Here is an 18,495-nt window from a genome sequence, read left to right as displayed (position 1 = left end):
TATCCAATCTATTGGAGAAGTCTGCTGGGCTGGTACTGTATGTGTGAAAAACAGCAAGTGCCTTCAACCAGTCAAGGTTGTACAAGGATTGTAGCTGTGAAAGAGATCACTAATTGACCATTCCAGAACAGGGAGGAGAGGTAGTAGGGGGAGTGCAAAATATTAAAGCAATCGCCAATTCATTTACTTTCTGAAAGAAAATCGATAGCCTTAATAGGAAAATGGAAAAATAGAACATCTGCATACCCATGAGGCGATCATCCAATCTGTCATAATGACAAAAATTTCAGAATACTCTAAAGTCTTATCTTTATCCAAAATGTATTCTGGTGCTAAAGTACTAAAATATTGAAGATATCATGTAGAACCATAATCTACCAAGACAAAATAATCTCCATTTATCAGTCGATCGGTTATTTTTTTTTATAAGTGATTTACATGAAAAAGCTTATTAGGGAAGTTTTACGCACAGTATGACAATGTCTTTATTTTATGGCTCATCATCATTTATTAGAAAAACAGATCTGCCATGAACATCCAATGAGCCAAGGTCACAAGCAATTGCAGTCATAATGCTGGCACCACAATATGAGGAGCATTGAGAAGTAATGTATAGTAAAAGCAGACTGCGCTTGAAACTTTGCATGAAATACAAAAAAGCACACAATGCAGAGGATAAAAATCCTATCACTGTCATTGCTGAACAGAGCACAAATCACAATATGCTTTATGTGATACAATACACCTTGAATAAGATTTTTTTTAATCCATCTCTTTTCACATTGATAAACCTGAATAATTTCATGCATCTGACCATGAAGCTGAGCCTTTGTTTTTTCGTCAAAAAAGTAAATAAACCTCTCATCCAGTCTGTTAGAGACACATCACATGTTTTAATTTTATCATAAAAAATCATATACCTACACCAATTGAAATAATTCCATTTCCAAATAGGAATCTAACTTGGGAAGACAATGCAATATAAGCTGTAATGCAAGAAATGTCTTTCAAGTCTTGTGTTTGAAATTAGCTTTAAAACAGTTGTTTTAACCTTACTGAAGAGATCACATCAAACAAGGTAACTGATGGCATCAAACATCAACATGGAATTAAAAAAAAAGTTATTATTATATTTTAAACCTTTTTAAAACTTGTGAAGCAGGATTCTGAAAACAGAAACAGGAATATCAGAGATATAGTCTGGATTATGAGTGCTGACAGTACAGTGGTACAGTGTGCCTAGAATGAAGACACTTGCTGAATACAAAAATCTGTTAGATGTGGAAAAAAAAGCAAAATAATGCTTGCTGTTACTAACTATTTATGACTGCCACAACAGAGGACCACCACACTCATTCTTACCTGCTATCATGTCATCCACTGTGCTCATTTTCAGTAGCACCTGCTCGATCAGGCCCACCTCAGTGCTGGTCTGCAGGTTGCGGACACTTTTCCTCAAGATAGCGGTGAACATGCTCCAGATCTCGGCCTGGCACGTCACGTCACAGTGCTCCAGCAGCTCCACCATGCAAGCAATGCTCTCTGCATCCTGGATGATGAAATTCATCTCCAGGTCAAACTCACCACCCACCAGCTGCAGAAGAAGAGAGAGAGATTGATTTACTAGGATGCACAAGTCTTCAGAAAAACAGATCACCTTCTTGATTAATGCAGTTAAGACCGCATGAACGTAATGCTGTCGTGATTCAAGTGTGGCTGTTGTAATGGCTAATGTTAATGTTAACCAGTTAACAGGGAAAGGGCATACAAGTTCTTTAAAATGCTATCCTATGAAACAAGAGGTATCATAGCCCTCTGCTCAGAACCAACATATAGGTTGTACAATAACTTCAACACAGGACTAAAGTAGTCTTTAGAAAAATAGGCAGAATTTTTTAATAAGTTCCTGTACAGTAGAAAAAGACAATTGCTTCCTTATTACATCAAATCAAACACAGCAGGATTGCTTTTCATCGATTTAAAGCAGTAAGTACAAAGCTTCATTATAACAATGAACTGTCATCTTCTCATTGAGTAGCCCACATAAAACTCAGTTTAGTTTTAGTCTAAACTCCTTTATACTACACTACCCTGTGTAACACCGACAGACACTGAAAAACAACACGGACAAGCCATAAAGGTCAACACTGAATTTCCACTGCAAAATCAAAATTTTCTCTCCTGTTCTTTTTCATGTTGATGACCTTCACTGTCTCCAAAGTACCTATTAGTAAAAACATGGCTCCTCAGGCCCTTTCCTAGTGGCAGGGTTCCTACTGTATATCAAGAATGAAGTGATGGGGATGTCACTCAAAAGAAATCTGGGAGAGCTAATGGAGGGGTGTAACCTGTCAGGATTCCAGGATTCAATAACAATTAGTCTCGCTTCTGCGGCTCCATTTTTTAAATTAACACTGTGTTCTTACCCAAACTACAATTTCCCCACAGGATCATTCTTCACCACCAAGTCAAATATTTTATTCCCTAGTACATGTATCCAGAATAGACACTGCAGGTGAGCATGATGAAAAGTAAAAGTTTTTCCATTTTTACATCAAAAGCAAAAGGGGGTTCAGATGCATAAGATTTCTTTGTTATGGAAACATAAATGTTAACACAATCAATTCTTCCACAACTTAAGCTCCATGAGCATGAAACAAGCTCTTCTACTTACAGGTGTACACCACTGCATTTGATGAATTAAAGAACACCTATAGTAATTTATCATGTGATCCTTAAATTGCCATTTGCTATCTGTAAGCTGGGACACAGCTTAAGGCTAAGGGACAAAAAGCTAGAACCATCTCATGACTTAGCACCTTGTCATTAGCCATAGTCACTAAAATATCACTACATCTGAAAATCTGACAGCATGGCCCATCCGGAAAGGACAAATGAACTCAATTAAAATCTTTACCCTCCTGTAGTGACTGTCACTTTTAAATTCCAGCATAAAGGTACAAGGTGCCTGGCAATATTGTTTCATTTTCCACTATTTTCCACTATTACAGTTGTGTGTGTTTACGCTATGTGAATATCCAATCGAAGCTCTGTTAGATCAAAATGAGATTTACTAGCTTTTTAACAATTTTTTTTTTCTGGTTTCTTAAACTGAACGACAGGCTCATCCAATGAAATATTAAATTATAATAGAAATAGTAACAACTGGCAGGTCTACCAATACCTGTATCATTTTAAAAAAAGCTGTTGTTTGTAAGCAACAGCATGCAGAATAAGAGTTTTCTGATACAGTACACCATTATAGCTTAATTTACCAGCAATATAATAGTGAAGTAGTATAAACTGTAGTCTGAGCAATACAACACTACAGAAATATATTCTGAGCATATGTGTCAGCTTGTCTTGAATGAAAATGGTGTTCTGTAGAATCCTTGGGCAATAATGCAGTGAATGGGAAGTACAGACCACAGCGCAGATCACTGGTCAGGAATTAGTGCTGTCAGTCAGAATGGCCCTGAGGTCACCACCAGACCAAGTGTGCAATTCAGCAAAACAACAAAAGCTATACTTCATTGTGCATTACCCTGCCTCTGCACATACTTTCCCAAGAGTAACTACAAGCAACGTGTGTACAAAATAAGACATAACTGTCTATTTCTTCATTTTTTAAAAGAGTTACAAAGGAAGAACATACCAGTCTTAAATAAAAGGCTGGAGAAAGAAAAGACCAAGCTACTGGTCCCCTCAGAACTCACCATACACTAAATGATTCAACCATCCTGCAGCACTGAGTAAATAGATTTCAGCTAAGTCATCCCTTAGGTGTATTTCACTAGGAATAACAGATTAATCACTTATGGCCTGGGCTCATAATTCCTTACTTTAGAATTTGTGGTCTTTCTTTTTATTCTAAGGCATTTGTACATTACAATGTTGTGTCTACTACAGTATGCTCTACAATTAAGCTGAAGTCTAATTAGAGAATTATTTAGTGACCATCTTGATAGACATATAGTCTATTTTTTGTCCATCTCATTGAGTATCCCACTTGGTATTTTTGCTTAGTGAAGCTAATAACCTAGAAGTCAGAATATGTTTTCCAGACACCACAAAGAACATCAGCTTAAACTGTTTATTTTAGAAGTCAATTAATAGACAAATGAAAGATTACTGTATATTCTGAAATCCACAGCAATTAAAACTAGCAATGAAAATACTCTATATAATACTTCATCAATGTCTGGATAGACAAGAATTACACTGCAGAAAGTACTGTAACGAGTTTGTTATTTCAAAGAAAACAAATTACTAGAAAAGAAAACATTCAGCTACATCTGTCATAGTAGAACTGTCCAGCTTTGTCCAATGTGGGAAGAAGTGTAAGAGTCTCTATCGGGGAAAGAGGGCAAAGCTAACAAGCTGTTGAAACACTTGAACTCTGGCTTGAATCACTTAAGAGCATGTTAGAGCTGTTTTGTACATACTGTCACGTACCAGAATGCTTGTTAACAAGATGTTTCCAAAAATATTGGTTGCTAATGAAAAACCAAAGTGAATACGGAGCATAGTTCCTAAACACACTACAGCATAACTCGCATCTAATGCTTCAATCCACCTTTATCAAGACCACAGTACTTTACCTATAAAAAGATCAGTCACTTGTACAAGGACAAACATATTGTAAATATACAGTACACCACAGTATTTTAAAAAAGGTCTTTGCTATAATGCTTAATGACATCCAGGTAAACTGGCATGCTGCACTGAAATGACCAAGCCCAATCAATGTTTTTGGAAGCGACAGAAGAAGTAATTACAAAATAATATGATAAAATGGCTGTTTCATGAAATGCAAACTAGATTTTAAGAGCTCTGGTTACTGTTGTACCAAATCCAAAAGAAACACTTCTTAAAATTGGAATGACATCACACAAGGAGCTGTCAGATGTGTTTTCAGATCTGATGCAGCCAAATGCTGCTGACCCAGTTTTACGAACATTCACTTCTCCAATCTTACGTTTTATACTTTCATAATCTGTCTAGCCTGTTATATGTCCCAGGAAACAGCTCATGTCAAGTCATATCATCATTTGGATTCTCTGGTATTATCCCCAAGCTACAATACATTCTATCATTGCCCACCGAACTCCAAGTGTCCACTTAGTCCTATTCCACACACCTAATTCTTATCCTCCAGAACAGATTTACTGTATAGTCTGATCCAGCCTACAGGTTTACAGATTATCAGTTTCACTAATTGATACGTCACTGTATTCCAAGTGATCCATCAAACAGTGATTCACTCACCACATTATTACAGTGTTGTGCCTGGCCCTCCTTGATTCCCTCTTCTTTGCTTTATAAAGTATACTGTAGAAACCGTTAAGCATGAGCAATGCAAAGCTATTTCTATTTTTCAGCCTCACCTTAAAAATGTGCAACAGGCTTAGTTTTGCTGGCCTTTTCCATTGAACCACTTGACATACTGAAAATTAGTTGATTTTTTTATTCTTGAAAATCGGAAAATGGTGGTCAACTTTCCTCATATTTAAGATTTTAATTTTAGTTTAAAGAACAGTAGTAATATTACAGCATTTGATCCAGAGAGAGTTCTAAATTCACACCAGGTTTTATATTAAGATTAGGTTATCCACTCTGAGAGTATTTCAAGTTACAGTTACATTCACCCAAATGAGTAACTACACACTAATAGAAAGTCTTGCAGCTCAATAGATCTGAAATTCCTTATGACAGAAATAGAAGTTTCTAAAAATGCTGTATGTTTAAGAATTAAGAGTAAAGATCCACACTTCAGGATAAATCTGCAGAGCTCATGATTAGAGTGTTAAAGAAAACACTTTTGCTAAACAAAATTGCTCCTCAGTATACCTGTACTAATTAGAATTAAGCAAATGCACATCTTGAAAATATTGAGTCTGAAAGAGAACTTCCACTCCTTTAGACTATTGATTGTACACTTGACAGTCAATATTTTAATGCAAGAGTCTATCTTCTGTAAGATTTCATTCATAAGCATTTACAAAATCATTTTGACATTTTTTAGTACTGACCTGAAAAAACATTTTGTGCAGTAACGTCCTTTAAGGTTTAGCACAATGTATGTTATCTTTTTCTGTCTACGATATATGACACGCACATACAATGTATGCTGTCAGAACTTGGATATGAATGTCCATTTCAGGCGGTTCGCCACACCAATCCACATACAGTACTGTAGGAATCTACTCTTTGGTTCAGCTTTGTTTGAGCTATGGTAAGATGGAAAACCATTGAGAAACTTGGGAATGACATCACTATAACAGTGCTCTGTAAATCCTGTTGAACTCTCCTCCCAGCTCAACCTCCATGACTGACAAGCGACCTCATTAACCTGAGTCACTGATACCACGTGTAACAACCTCAGGTTCGAACCCTCATCACAGGTATACCTCAGAAAAGCCATTTAACATCATATACGAAAATATTAATATTCAATTATACATTAAACTAGGTGTTATAAACTCAGTAAGCACACCTGTACAACCTTGACGCACAGAACTTAATCAACCTACTGCATTTCCTCTTTTCTCAGGATGAAAATCACACTGACCAGAAGCCATAACAGACCATGCTAGAGAAAAGAAAGGAAACAAACACAAAACACATAATGCACAACCACCAAGAAATAAGGCTATAAAGACGTTCTAAAATAATGTACTCCTTCAGGGCCCAGTGGTAAGACAAGATGCGTACCAACCATTATTCTCAGTGTGACATTTAAGATGGGAAAGAAAGAGTGGGATAAGACGGACATACTTCATGATGCAGGGTGGGACAAACACTTTCCCATTTGCTTTTACAATATCAATTTATTTACAAAACAAATTCCAGGTCAAAGTGGAAAAAAAAATCCAGAAAACATTTTAAGATCCCACACATTAGTGGAAATAGAATGCCTCAATGTGCCAAACCTACAGTAGTTAATATTCTATAAAATGAAATACGTGTCAATTCTTTTGTTTCTTTTACTGTTATCGAGCAACTGTTCAACCATGGCAACAGATTTAGATTTTGAACATCCTATTTAGTTTTAGTTCCAGTAATAGCCTTTTCTTACTCAGTGGAAAACACACACTGCCCTATGTGGGTGAAAAGAACACAGAGTGTTAGTGCAACATGGTGAGCTCTATTACATTCTGCTATATACAGGTATATACAGTACTGTACTGTAAACACACAGTGCGCAGTGTACTCAATATAATTAATAGGCCATAATGGAATTTTAAACCATAATTTGTGAAACAATCATGAAGCCCAGTTTTTATTTGGACTAGGGTTGAGCAAGTCTGTCTTCAGTAACATGCACTCTTTATTAACCGTTTAAAGTTATTTTTTTTGTCTTTTTCTGAAAGAAAAAATATCAGCACTTCAGTGAAAAGCTCCTGCTGAACAGTCAAAAACAGCAACAGTTATGACTATGGAAGAGGCACAGAAGGAGGATGACAGCAATTTGAACTGAAACAGAAGAATTTAAAATAAACCAAAATGTTATCACACATACTGTGTCTCACAGTACCATGATCAAATACTACATTGTCGTTTTATTATAAATGCTTTCCATAACGTGGGAAAGGACATATGGTCGATTTCTTGTCAAGAAAAAAAAGGTTTCACAGGGAAGTTCACTGCATTGTATGATTCCGAATAAAGAATGCCACCAACTAAAGCAATGGGTCTTTGAAGGTCCTTAATTCAAGCCAAAATAAATCAGACATTTTGTGACACAAACAGTTCACCATCTTTGCCATCTTGCATCATACTGTATGTAAACAGATAAATAATAAAAGATACTCAAAAGACTTAATGTCATCAGTTTTAATGTCGGTGCAAGTTCTGACAAAGCTCGCTCCATTAACATACTGTACCTTAAAGAAAAGAGTTATAACACTCAAGTTGGTTGGTGCCCTGTTATTTCAAAACCATGTCTTAAAACCCAGTGAAGTAAGACAGTATCGTAACAGTGCTTTAAAAATATACTCATGGGAATGAAATGTACTGTATCTGTAGGGAGGTCATTTAGTCAATTTTGTAGACTTTTCTTATATTGAATTAGCCAGTTACAGTACAGGCTTGCCATCCAACCTTTGCCTGACCTCATTCCTTTGAAAATGCCACCTCTGAAGTCAAACATCCAAGGGAGTAGAGACTGAAAATACTAGTCTCTATTTTATGAGCAATAACATAATGTGTTCAACTGACTTTCTAGACAGCCTCAAATATGTACAGTAATGTAATAAGATCATCTAATGTATGTACAATGAAGAGCTGTTTAGTAATCTTTGAATCATTTTCCCCAAACTAAACTTAAAACACTGGTGGTATAATTTACAGTACAAATGATACAGTGTACCAATGCTTTCAAACTACAGGGCTCAGAGGTTATGTTACCGAGACAAGAACTGTATCTTTTTGACAGGAAAATGATAGTGAACCTTAAGCACCATGATATGCTGGTTGATTCAAAGGTTGACTTTCCAAAATGAATGTCATTTGAGATGAAAGAATTTAAAGAGGATCAGGAGAGACCTCCTCCAATATTTTGCCTTAATTTTAGGTATTTTGAAGGACACAGCTCGAAAGACAAACAAATATTGAAATACAAATCAACATGCGCTATTGGAAAATACTGTAGAGGAACCTCTGTTTTATTTAGCCACTACATATTACAGCAACCACTGCACCAGCAACCCTTGAAACATTAGGGCAAGAAGCAAGAAACTTCTTCAACAGTTGAGGTAAGAGGGAAATTTAGGAAGGCCAAACTGAGCAAGGCTGAGGTGGAGTTTAGCCAGGACACCAGGGTTATAGCCCCTTACTCCTACAGTGACATTGAAGTTTCCAGTCACCATACTGGGGTACTGGTTTAAAACATTCTTACTCACAGGGAAGAGAGACACCTACTGATGCCATAACACCACTTGCAGCAGCAACCAGGGTTTTCTCAACAACCCTACCCGGCAATGATCAGGCTCAATCTTCCTTAACTTCTGAGATCAGGCCACTACTGGCAACGCTGCTGTCATCAATGAACAGCAGCAACAAGGATGTACTGTATATCACATGGGTAAAATCAGCAAACCTCACCTGCAGGGAATCCACAGCAGAGCACTATCCACAGCTGAGCACTATTATAGCAGTGTCATCATACAGCTTCTGCAACCACCTGGACTGCTCTGAACAAGAACACAGACTCTACAGGTTGATCTTTTTGATCTGCTGCGGTCAAGAGCTGTCAGGACTACAAAAGTGACGCTTTACAAGACCAATGGTTCCACTTGCTTTTTTGTCCATTCAAACCAGCACATTCTACAGCCTCGTCAATTCTAACTAATAGAAAAAGAAACCTTTTACCGCACAGTGGCTTTGTGCTCCTGAAGACCACCAGTTACTTGCTTTCTCTAAAGCAAATCAGTAATGTATGCTTAAGATGGAATAATGAATTCAAATGGTGCAGATAAATCAAAAGATTGTGAGACTGTGTTGCATCAACAAATATATGACAAAGAAAACAAATGTTCTTTTCACCTCAGGTATTAGTATTTCAAATATGTGAATCTTCTACTTACAAAGCTACACTGTTAGGCTTACTTGTGCTCCAATTCTAGTTTAATCTTTTTCATTCTTGGTTGGTTTACCACTACAGATAAAAAAGGACAAAAAGGAAAAAGGAAAAAAGTCAAAACATTCCGCTAATATTATACACTCCTGTTCCGGATCATATTGTATATTTCAGACATGTCATTATTAATATCTTATAATTATTCTTTCAAAGCTCACTCTGATCCAGAGAAACTGTAAATGGATAAATGATGCAAAGTGTCTCTTTGACTATGAGCTCGCTAAACATAAGCTGACTTAAAACATGTAACAGAAGAAGTACAGTATATAGGAGTTTGCATCCCTCAATAAAAATGACAAAAGCACCTTACATATTTTGAGGGTTAATAAAAAAATGCATTTTGGATCTTTAAAAAAAAAATCCTACATCCAAAAGAAAAATAAAAGCAAAACTGAATACAGCAGCCACATACAGTACAGTGTAATTTCATTCGCACTGGTGATAATCATGGCTGAGGTCTGTGGTTTGTGAAACAGTTATTAGCCCATTATCATACTCAGTCACTGAAGCAGAACAAAGGCATATGGTATGGCATGCTGCATGGGACAATAGGTTTTACATCTCGTTCGGCTTCACTGCTCTCCTTCTTTTCCATATTAATCAATTAATTCCATAACAATGCATAACAGCGTCTGCAGTGGACAGACTAATCATGGAATCTGCTCCAGAGTGTAATTTGCACCAGTTATTCTTGGAAAGGAAAAATCAAGACATCGGAGACAACAAGCCAAGAACTTACTGTCTTTTATTTTATTTTCATTTCCTTTATAGCGATTACACTTTCAAAATGACAATACAACAGTAAAACGTTGAAAAATTACTCATTGCAGCTGTGCTTTATTTACTTCTTTATTACAGAGCACACTTCACTGGTAAAGCAAATTATGTGCAGCCGTTTTATTTCCTTATTCAAAGCTAATTCGTCATCCATCCATTTTATAACCATTTCATCTCATTCGGGGTCACGGGGAGCTGAAGCCTGTAGCTGCAGGCAATGGGTGGGGTATTAGGTGGGGTAACTCTGGACAGGATGCCAGTCCACCACAGAGCAGACAAACACACAGACATGCACACACTCACACCAGGGCCAGTTTTCCAAGAAGCCAATTAACCTAGCAGTACTGTATGGTGTTTTGTTTGGACTGTGGGAGGAAACCGGAGCATATACTATAGAGGAAACCCACACGAACACAAGGGAAACATACATACTGTACGCAAAGAGAGCCCCAGGTCCAGAATTGAACCCTGGACCTCAGTGGTTAGTATTGGTGCCTCACAGACCTGTGCCACTCTTAAAACTCTTTGATTATATAAAAAAAACAAAAAGGCATAAGATTAACATAATCAACTCCCCAAACAAATGCATTTATGATCATTTAAGCTCGTATGTGATGTCAAAACGGACAGGAGGGGAGCATCTGAACATACTTAACATATACAATACCCAATAATAAAAAAAATGTTTTACAGTAAGAAGACTAATACAACATCAACAACAACAACAACAACAACTCTTTTTAAATGACTATAAAGAGGTGAACAGTATATAATTTCATCTGGTTCTTATTCACACTTTAAACTGATTTAACTGCTGGCTTGTCCAATTTTAATTAGAAAATTAGAAGTGGGTGGCATATGGGTTAAGTCTACAGAAATTAATGGGGAAGTACAAGCACAATATCATTATTTCAGTCTTATTACCACGGTGAAAGCTTTAGTTTTGAGCATTTTTTTTGTTTTAGTCAATCTCTGTGAATGAATAAGACCTTTAAGCACATCCTTTAATGAGACAGTCCACTTGCCATTACACAGCTGTTGGGAGGGCACTGTCACACTGACATAAGGACAAAAACCTTATCCACTAATTTAATCGCTTACTTCATCTTTGTACAATTTTAATCTCCATGTGGAAAATAATACCAGTGAAATCTGGTTGAAATTAGAGAACAAAAAAAATCATATCAACTGTTATCAAAAAGCAAAAAAAAATAACTGCGAATCTAAAACCAGTTACAGTAACAGAAGAAAACCACATACGGATGCCTCTGAAGCAGTACTGGGCTAAGCATCTGTTCTGGTAACCTCAGGGATTGCTTCAGTCCATCTACTGTGCGGTGGTTATTTATGAATGCACCTCTCTATTTTGCATAATCAAGCAGTGGCAGGCACCAAGACGAATTTCCCTCTACCACACATGCTAGCCCGATTAGCATCAATGATGTGCTACAAGCCTTTGTTAGCTGTAATTCATTTTTATTAACAAGTTTTCCATCCTGTTCCAACTGCCATCTGTTCAGCAAACACCCTGGAGACCCCCTACCCCTCCTCCCGCAAAGAGATAGAAGTGGATGTGCCCACTGACGGCCTGCCTGGAAAATCCCAATACCTGGACACCACCATTCTGCACCACCAGCTGCAGTGGGGGGGTTCTGCTGCCACCATGTGCAAGGTTACTGCAAACGAAACCCAAAGCCAAAAGTATAAGCGCATATAGCATCCTTGTTATTTCTGGCTCGCTGACAAAATTAGGGATGCGCTAGTTAATGAGTCCTCCAGTGGGCATTTTCAAATACAAACACTCCCCTTACAGCTCTGAGACTGCAGGACTGAGGGAAAACCAGAGTCCACCCGCTCAGAGCTGGGGTGTTTTTTTAAAGACAGAACTGAACACATCATGTACTGTACGTGTGTGCATGTACTGTACTGTACTAACAGGAACCGTACTACTAAGTCTAACAGAAGGCTATCTGCATTGGCTTTTACTCGTCTCTTTTTTAAATGTGCAAAATGAATTAATTCTAAATGTTCAACTGTATATAGAATACAATAAAATGTATCCCCATAGATACTGAATATATAAAAGTACGATGTTCACGTTTTCACATTCTGTATCCCTACAGTACATTTCAGGACAAATACTGTATCTGCATTCAAAAATATATAATGTACATTACATTAAAAGAAACTTCTCGTATTTGTTAGTAAAAGAATAAAAGTATGCATCTGCAAATTGATTAAATGTTTTATTTAATCATTTTCATTTGATGGGGGTACTAAAGTAGCTTTTACTGCTACTTAAACTCTAAACCACACAAACCAGTAAGAGTTGCCTGGGCAAAGGTGATGAGGTGATTTAACCTGCTGAAAGTCACTCCCGGGTGCAAATCAAAAACAGACATAAGGCACATTTTTTTCCCCCAAAATGCAATCAACATCTAGGCGTTTGTTCCTTCAAAATGTGAGAGCGAGTTACAACACCACAGCTGAACTCACCTACGAAGTCCGCTTTAGTGATCACAATTTTGATCACCCAGACAGATGTCAGCAATGTGTGCAGGAAGAGATTTCACGACACAGATCTAAAGTACAATACACTAATTATTGATGAGTACAGACTTATCAATGGCAACGTCCAAGTGTGATGGCCTGGCCAGGAGAGTCTAGGAACTCCAGAACTCCCCTTGCTGTGATATAATAACAATCTGTCTGCACGGTAGCACGTTGAACAAAACCTGGGACCTCAGTTGCCATCCTTCCTGTGGGTTCATCCTGACATGGCAAACATTCCAGGAGAACAAGGCTTAGCTGCCTATACCATTCATGCAACCACTGCTTTCTTGCCAGATGACATCATTAAAGGGGTTAAATGACAGCGGGGTCACCAATACAGGCTGCCTAGGAGACGGCCTCAAAAGCCTGTAAATAATACAGCTGTGACTGGTAAAGAACCCATTTAATAATTAAATGTTTTTTGGGAACTCTCACATGGGTTATAATTGTACATAAGGGTAGAAGAAGGAGGTTCTTATATATGTATAGTGTATATACACAATAAAATGTATCCCCATACATACTGACCTAATTAAAGAAGGACGTTCAAGTTTTCACATTCTGTATCCCTATATTTCAGGACAAATATCTTGAGCCAAGATATGTTCCAATGGGGGTCAGAGACCAGAGATCAGGCAAATGCTTATCCAGACTCTACATAAGGAATGAAAAACAACAAGACAGCATTCATAACCTAGTGCAAAACATGTGTCACAGTTTGAGTTGCTTATAAAGGAGGCCACACACACACACGACTAGCATACGGCATTCACTGTTGATAAACCATTTTGATGAGTAATGATAATCAGCATAATGAACGTACAGTACATGCAATGTACTTTAGAAATATCTTTCTCAAGATGGGAGTCAAATCTATATAATATTCTTATTGATGTACAGTAACTGAGGTTGGAGATATCATCCTTAATTTTATTTATAGAGCTATAAAAAGTGGGGCTGAATTTATCCTTCTGAAACCTTCCATATCATCCTGGAAAACTGACAGTGAGACCCAGCCATGACCTTGTCTTCTCTGCACCTTTTCGTTTTTATCTTACTCGGGCCTGTGCAGTCCTGGCCCTTGAGAAACACCATGTCTGCAGGTTTTCATTCCAACTCGACTCTTAATGAGCAAAACAAGGCTACTGGATTAATTGAACCAATTTAACAGCTTACCCCAGCTCTACATCCGCTGCTAAAGAAGACAATAAAACCTGCAGATACAATTGTCTTACAGAACCAGGATTGGTCAGCTCACAATTAAGTGAAATACCATTTTTCCCATGTATATTTTATATATAAATGTTATCTATTTTAGTAATGCCTTTTTAAGTTTTGTTTTTACTTTTGAATCCCTGAGTACTCACAATACTTAATAAATGAGAAATATTTATTAATTATATTAATTATATTTAAGACTAATCCAAATTTCCATTTTTTTTAGTTTTGGCCTATTGCTCATGCTTCCCATGCATAAGAGTACTCCACAAGCCTCTTTTATTATTCTCCATTCTGAGGTGGTACACATTTACCTTCAAAATCTTTTTTTTTTTCATGCTTCAATCAAGTCTAAACAGGCTAATGTGCTGATTTTGCAATACTCTCAAAATAATGAATAGTGAATACTGTTAATTAAGCACTATAGTCCCCATTGATAATATACAGTCTGAATGTGATGATTAGGACTTAAGTAATAATGCACTCCTGAATGAACATAATGGGTTGTAATTGAATTAAGGAGTTCCTGAAACACTGTATAATTTAACCACAAATGCACACTACCAATGGTTTATTCATGTAAGTGCAATCCAGTGATAAACAGTATCTACAGCATTCATTATGTACTGAAGTGTGCACTTCAATCACTGGGTGTAATTTAAATCTGAAAGAAAATGTCATGATGGGATATTGATAAGACCTCTAACCTACTCTCCACTACTGTGCACATATTTAACCAAAATATAGATTTTTATATTATATGTCTTATAAAGTCTTGAAAACAGGCACTGTGCAGTAGGTTAGTTCTCCATAAACTTTTAGTTTTTTAAATTACAGAAGGCAGCACTTATTAACAAAGGTGGACTATTATTACAACAAATTGAATATTTTTACTGTTCTTTTAACTCTTATTTTATGAACAACATATCACACTGAAAAGTTTGCAGGATCTGAGTTTTAACTAGCTTATCCTATTTCTGGTTCATCCCTCTGACAAAATGACTTTTTTTCCACCATCCCATCTTTGAAGTTCAGCTGTTGGAAAGACAATTTTCAGGGTAAATGTTGATGCTATACAGTAAGCCCTTCCTGAAGCATTTTCGTCACTCTCCGATATCTGCAGCTCTTATTCCTTCAATTCTAAGTGACTTAGTTCCAGATTAAACACAAACTTTGATCCACCAGCATGTCACAAATAGTGCACCCACTGCTTGATGTGGGGCTGTTTGCCAGAAGGACTGTTCCTTCCACCCAGTAGTAGCCACTGCTGTGAACTGCAGATACTGCATTTGTAATCTGCAGCTGGTGGTTGGGTCAAAGGTGTGATTGGTGTGATTTAATCGCCTTAATCTTTCAGATAGTTTTGTCCTTCAGAAAAGAGAAAAATATCTACACCTACAGTGTCAAAATTTGAAGGTTTTTTTTACTGCACGTTGGGTTTTCTGGTTGTGCAAGTGTCGCACACGGAATTCTCAGCTCTTGTACAGTACACACAACCAGGACAGCACCAGGAGAAATGCACAAAACAATGGTATGAATGTACTGCTAAGGTCTGTGTTAATAATTACAATCACATACTAGGTGATTATTTTTGCTAACTTTAAATCTGGGGTCTCCCTTCAATTGTTTGAAAATTAGATCCAGATTTGTTATAAAGCAGATGTGGTACAAGCACTCCAGAGAAAATAAGAATGGATACATTGTTTTCACTGTTACACACAACTCTTTTTAAGGTCACCAATGTATATTCTGAAAGGATACAGGCATAAATATAACCAGCAGTTGAGCAGATAAATGGATTTCTCAATGAACTTTGACTTTTCACTTTCAGCTCAAAACCAGGCCCTTCAAAACTTTAAAGACTTACTGTAATTAACGTGGTGCAACATTTACAATTTAGGAATTATGACCATATGTTCTCCTCAGCAATAAAAAAATCAAAGCTCATTGTTGGTTTACTTTCATTTTCCATTTCTACTGTTCCAATTAATTATGTGGACAGACGACCTAGACTATTTAAATGTTCCTGGTTTCACAAGGTAAAATTTTTAAAAGGATTTCATCCTTGTTTCATTAGTTAAAATTTTAAAAAGTTCATTTTTCTTTTTGCTTTTTCATACTAAATGCTAACCTACAGTAGGGTCCCAGGGTGAAATGTGCTGTCAAATGTCATTATGACATTACTTACTATTATGCGATATTCATTATTAAGATTAAATGTAATTATACGGTTTAAATAGAAACAAATACTGTCATTGCTTGCAGGAGGGGTGCATTACAATTTTGTCAGAAGAAATGATTTTGTTAAACAATTTTGTTCATAATGGAAAATAAGTTAAATTTGCTAAACATCAAATGAATAATACTTTAAGACAGAAAAAGCAACAAAAGATGGCCAATGAGAGAAAGTAGTGAAATAAAGTTCAACCAAAAGCAAAAACTCTAGACATGTTGTACAACTCTAAGGAGCCAAGGAGCCTATTCAGTATATAGAATATGACGTCAAATATTCCACTTAAGAATAAGTACTTGAAACAACAAGACTAAAATGGGACTTTTTGCCAGCAAAACCTATTGTAAGAATACTTTCTATTACTATTCTATTACTATGTATCATTTCTGTAGCAATCTACAGATACATGAATATTTCAACTATTACAATACTCTATTTACAACATTCTCTTCCTAAAACAAGGAAAATGGAAATCTGGAGTCATGGTAACTTCTCACTTTTCTTCACATCAGTATCTCACATAAAACAAGAGCAGCACTTACAACAAAAACAAGTCGATTAATCTCATCAGTATGCCTGTTTTATCACTCTATGAATTATTATACATAATTAAAATCTCTTAAAATTAGAAAGAATACAACAAGATTAGAGATTTATAGACAACCAAAAGGCTTGATGCCCAAAAGATTAAACGATTTGATAAGGACGCCATATCACAACGCCATTAATACATTAAGTGACTTACAGACATAATGTGTCTGTGTTATCATACACCAGGGTGCCAGTGGCAGTGAACAGTTTTGAAAATGCCAGTAACACTTCACTGGATATTTAGATGACGGCTGTGATCAGCAAGCAGGCACCCCATGAGAGACTGCTGTGGGTGGGTTTCATCTGGGACCAGGGGAGAGGCTGTTTCCCCAGGTGGGTGGGATAAGGGAATCATTCCAGAGGAATGCAGTGGAAAAGCATAGCTAGGGAGCAAACAATTAGCATGCAGCTAATCTAAATGCAAATCCCCTGCAAAAAGAAAACATAACTGTTTATAATTGAGTTATGAGTTCCAGAGAGTCACCATGATATGTGCTGCTGATGGGGGGTTTCTACTGAACTCTCTTCTTACCCTCAGTTCATCAGGTTAATCTGGGAAACCACAACACTACCAGATCTGTCACTTGACTTTTCTCATTGTCCTTGCAATCACCATTTGGAGATAAGACTTTACAGTGCGTTTCACAGTGCGCTTAAAATTACGTACCATAATTCTGAGTTATACTTGTAATATGAGTTCACAAAGTACTTTGTTTTAATATTCTTATAAAGAAGAAAAACAGGCAACGTGATAGCACAGTGGTTAGCACTGCTGCCTCCCAGGGCTTGATCCTGGGGTGCTGCTGTATCTGTGTGGAGTGTGTATGTTCTCCCCATGTATGTGCAGGTTTCCTCTGGGTGATCTGTCTGTGTGTGCCCTGCAATGAACTGGCAGTCCCATCCAGGATGTACCCCAGCTTGCGCCGGGATAGGCTCTGTCTCACCCGCAGCCCTTTATGGGATAAAATAGTTAGAAAATGGAAAATGAAGGAAAACAGGTCAACTAAACTGACAGTACAAGCTCGCAAGACTTAATGTCAGCTACAGCTGACAGGAATTAGTTAAATGTAACTGACACACATGGAATGCCAAGCCTGTTCCTTTAATACAGTACTTCAAGTTCCTTTCGTTTGGCATGCAGCTACCTTGTATTTCTATCATGGTGCGACCTATAGGCTGTTTTCAAGGAAAGCAAATGCTTTCATTGAAACTAATGAAATATTTGGATTTGTATAAAAATACATCTTTAGTCACTTTTTTCATTTGTGTATAACCTTTCACAAAGTTAACATTCTGAGTGATGGGAGAGTGGCAACCATTAAAGTTTACTAGATCAACTTTCCAAGAAAGATTCCCTACTAACAGCAGGAATGTGGAAAATTAAAAAAAGAAACAATACACTTTCCACACCACATAACCAATCAACTTCCACTACTAGATTAGGCATCTACTGCTTTGTGAAGTTTCATGAGTCTACTATACA

At 37.0% G+C, this 18,495-nt stretch overlaps 1 protein-coding gene across 18 annotated transcripts in view; it reads right to left on the bottom strand.

Moving 5' to 3' along the window:
• Window positions 1-18,495, bottom strand: part of nbeaa (neurobeachin a) — a 361,778-nt gene that overhangs the window by 258,624 nt on the left and 84,659 nt on the right. For all 18 annotated transcript variants that reach the window (XM_088639451.1, XM_088639435.1, XM_088639437.1 and 15 more), the window contains exon 2: window positions 1,363-1,594. In XM_088639451.1, the coding sequence (XP_088495577.1) occupies window positions 1,363-1,594 (232 nt within the window). The remainder of the gene's footprint in view (window positions 1-1,362; window positions 1,595-18,495) is intronic.

The sequence above is a fragment of the Lepisosteus platostomus genome, chromosome 7, assembly GCF_059453375.1.
Source record: "Lepisosteus platostomus isolate fLepPlt1 chromosome 7, fLepPlt1.hap1, whole genome shotgun sequence".
Classification (NCBI taxonomy): domain Eukaryota; kingdom Metazoa; phylum Chordata; class Actinopteri; order Semionotiformes; family Lepisosteidae; genus Lepisosteus; species Lepisosteus platostomus.
This window is presented reverse-complemented; position numbering and strand designations above follow the sequence as displayed.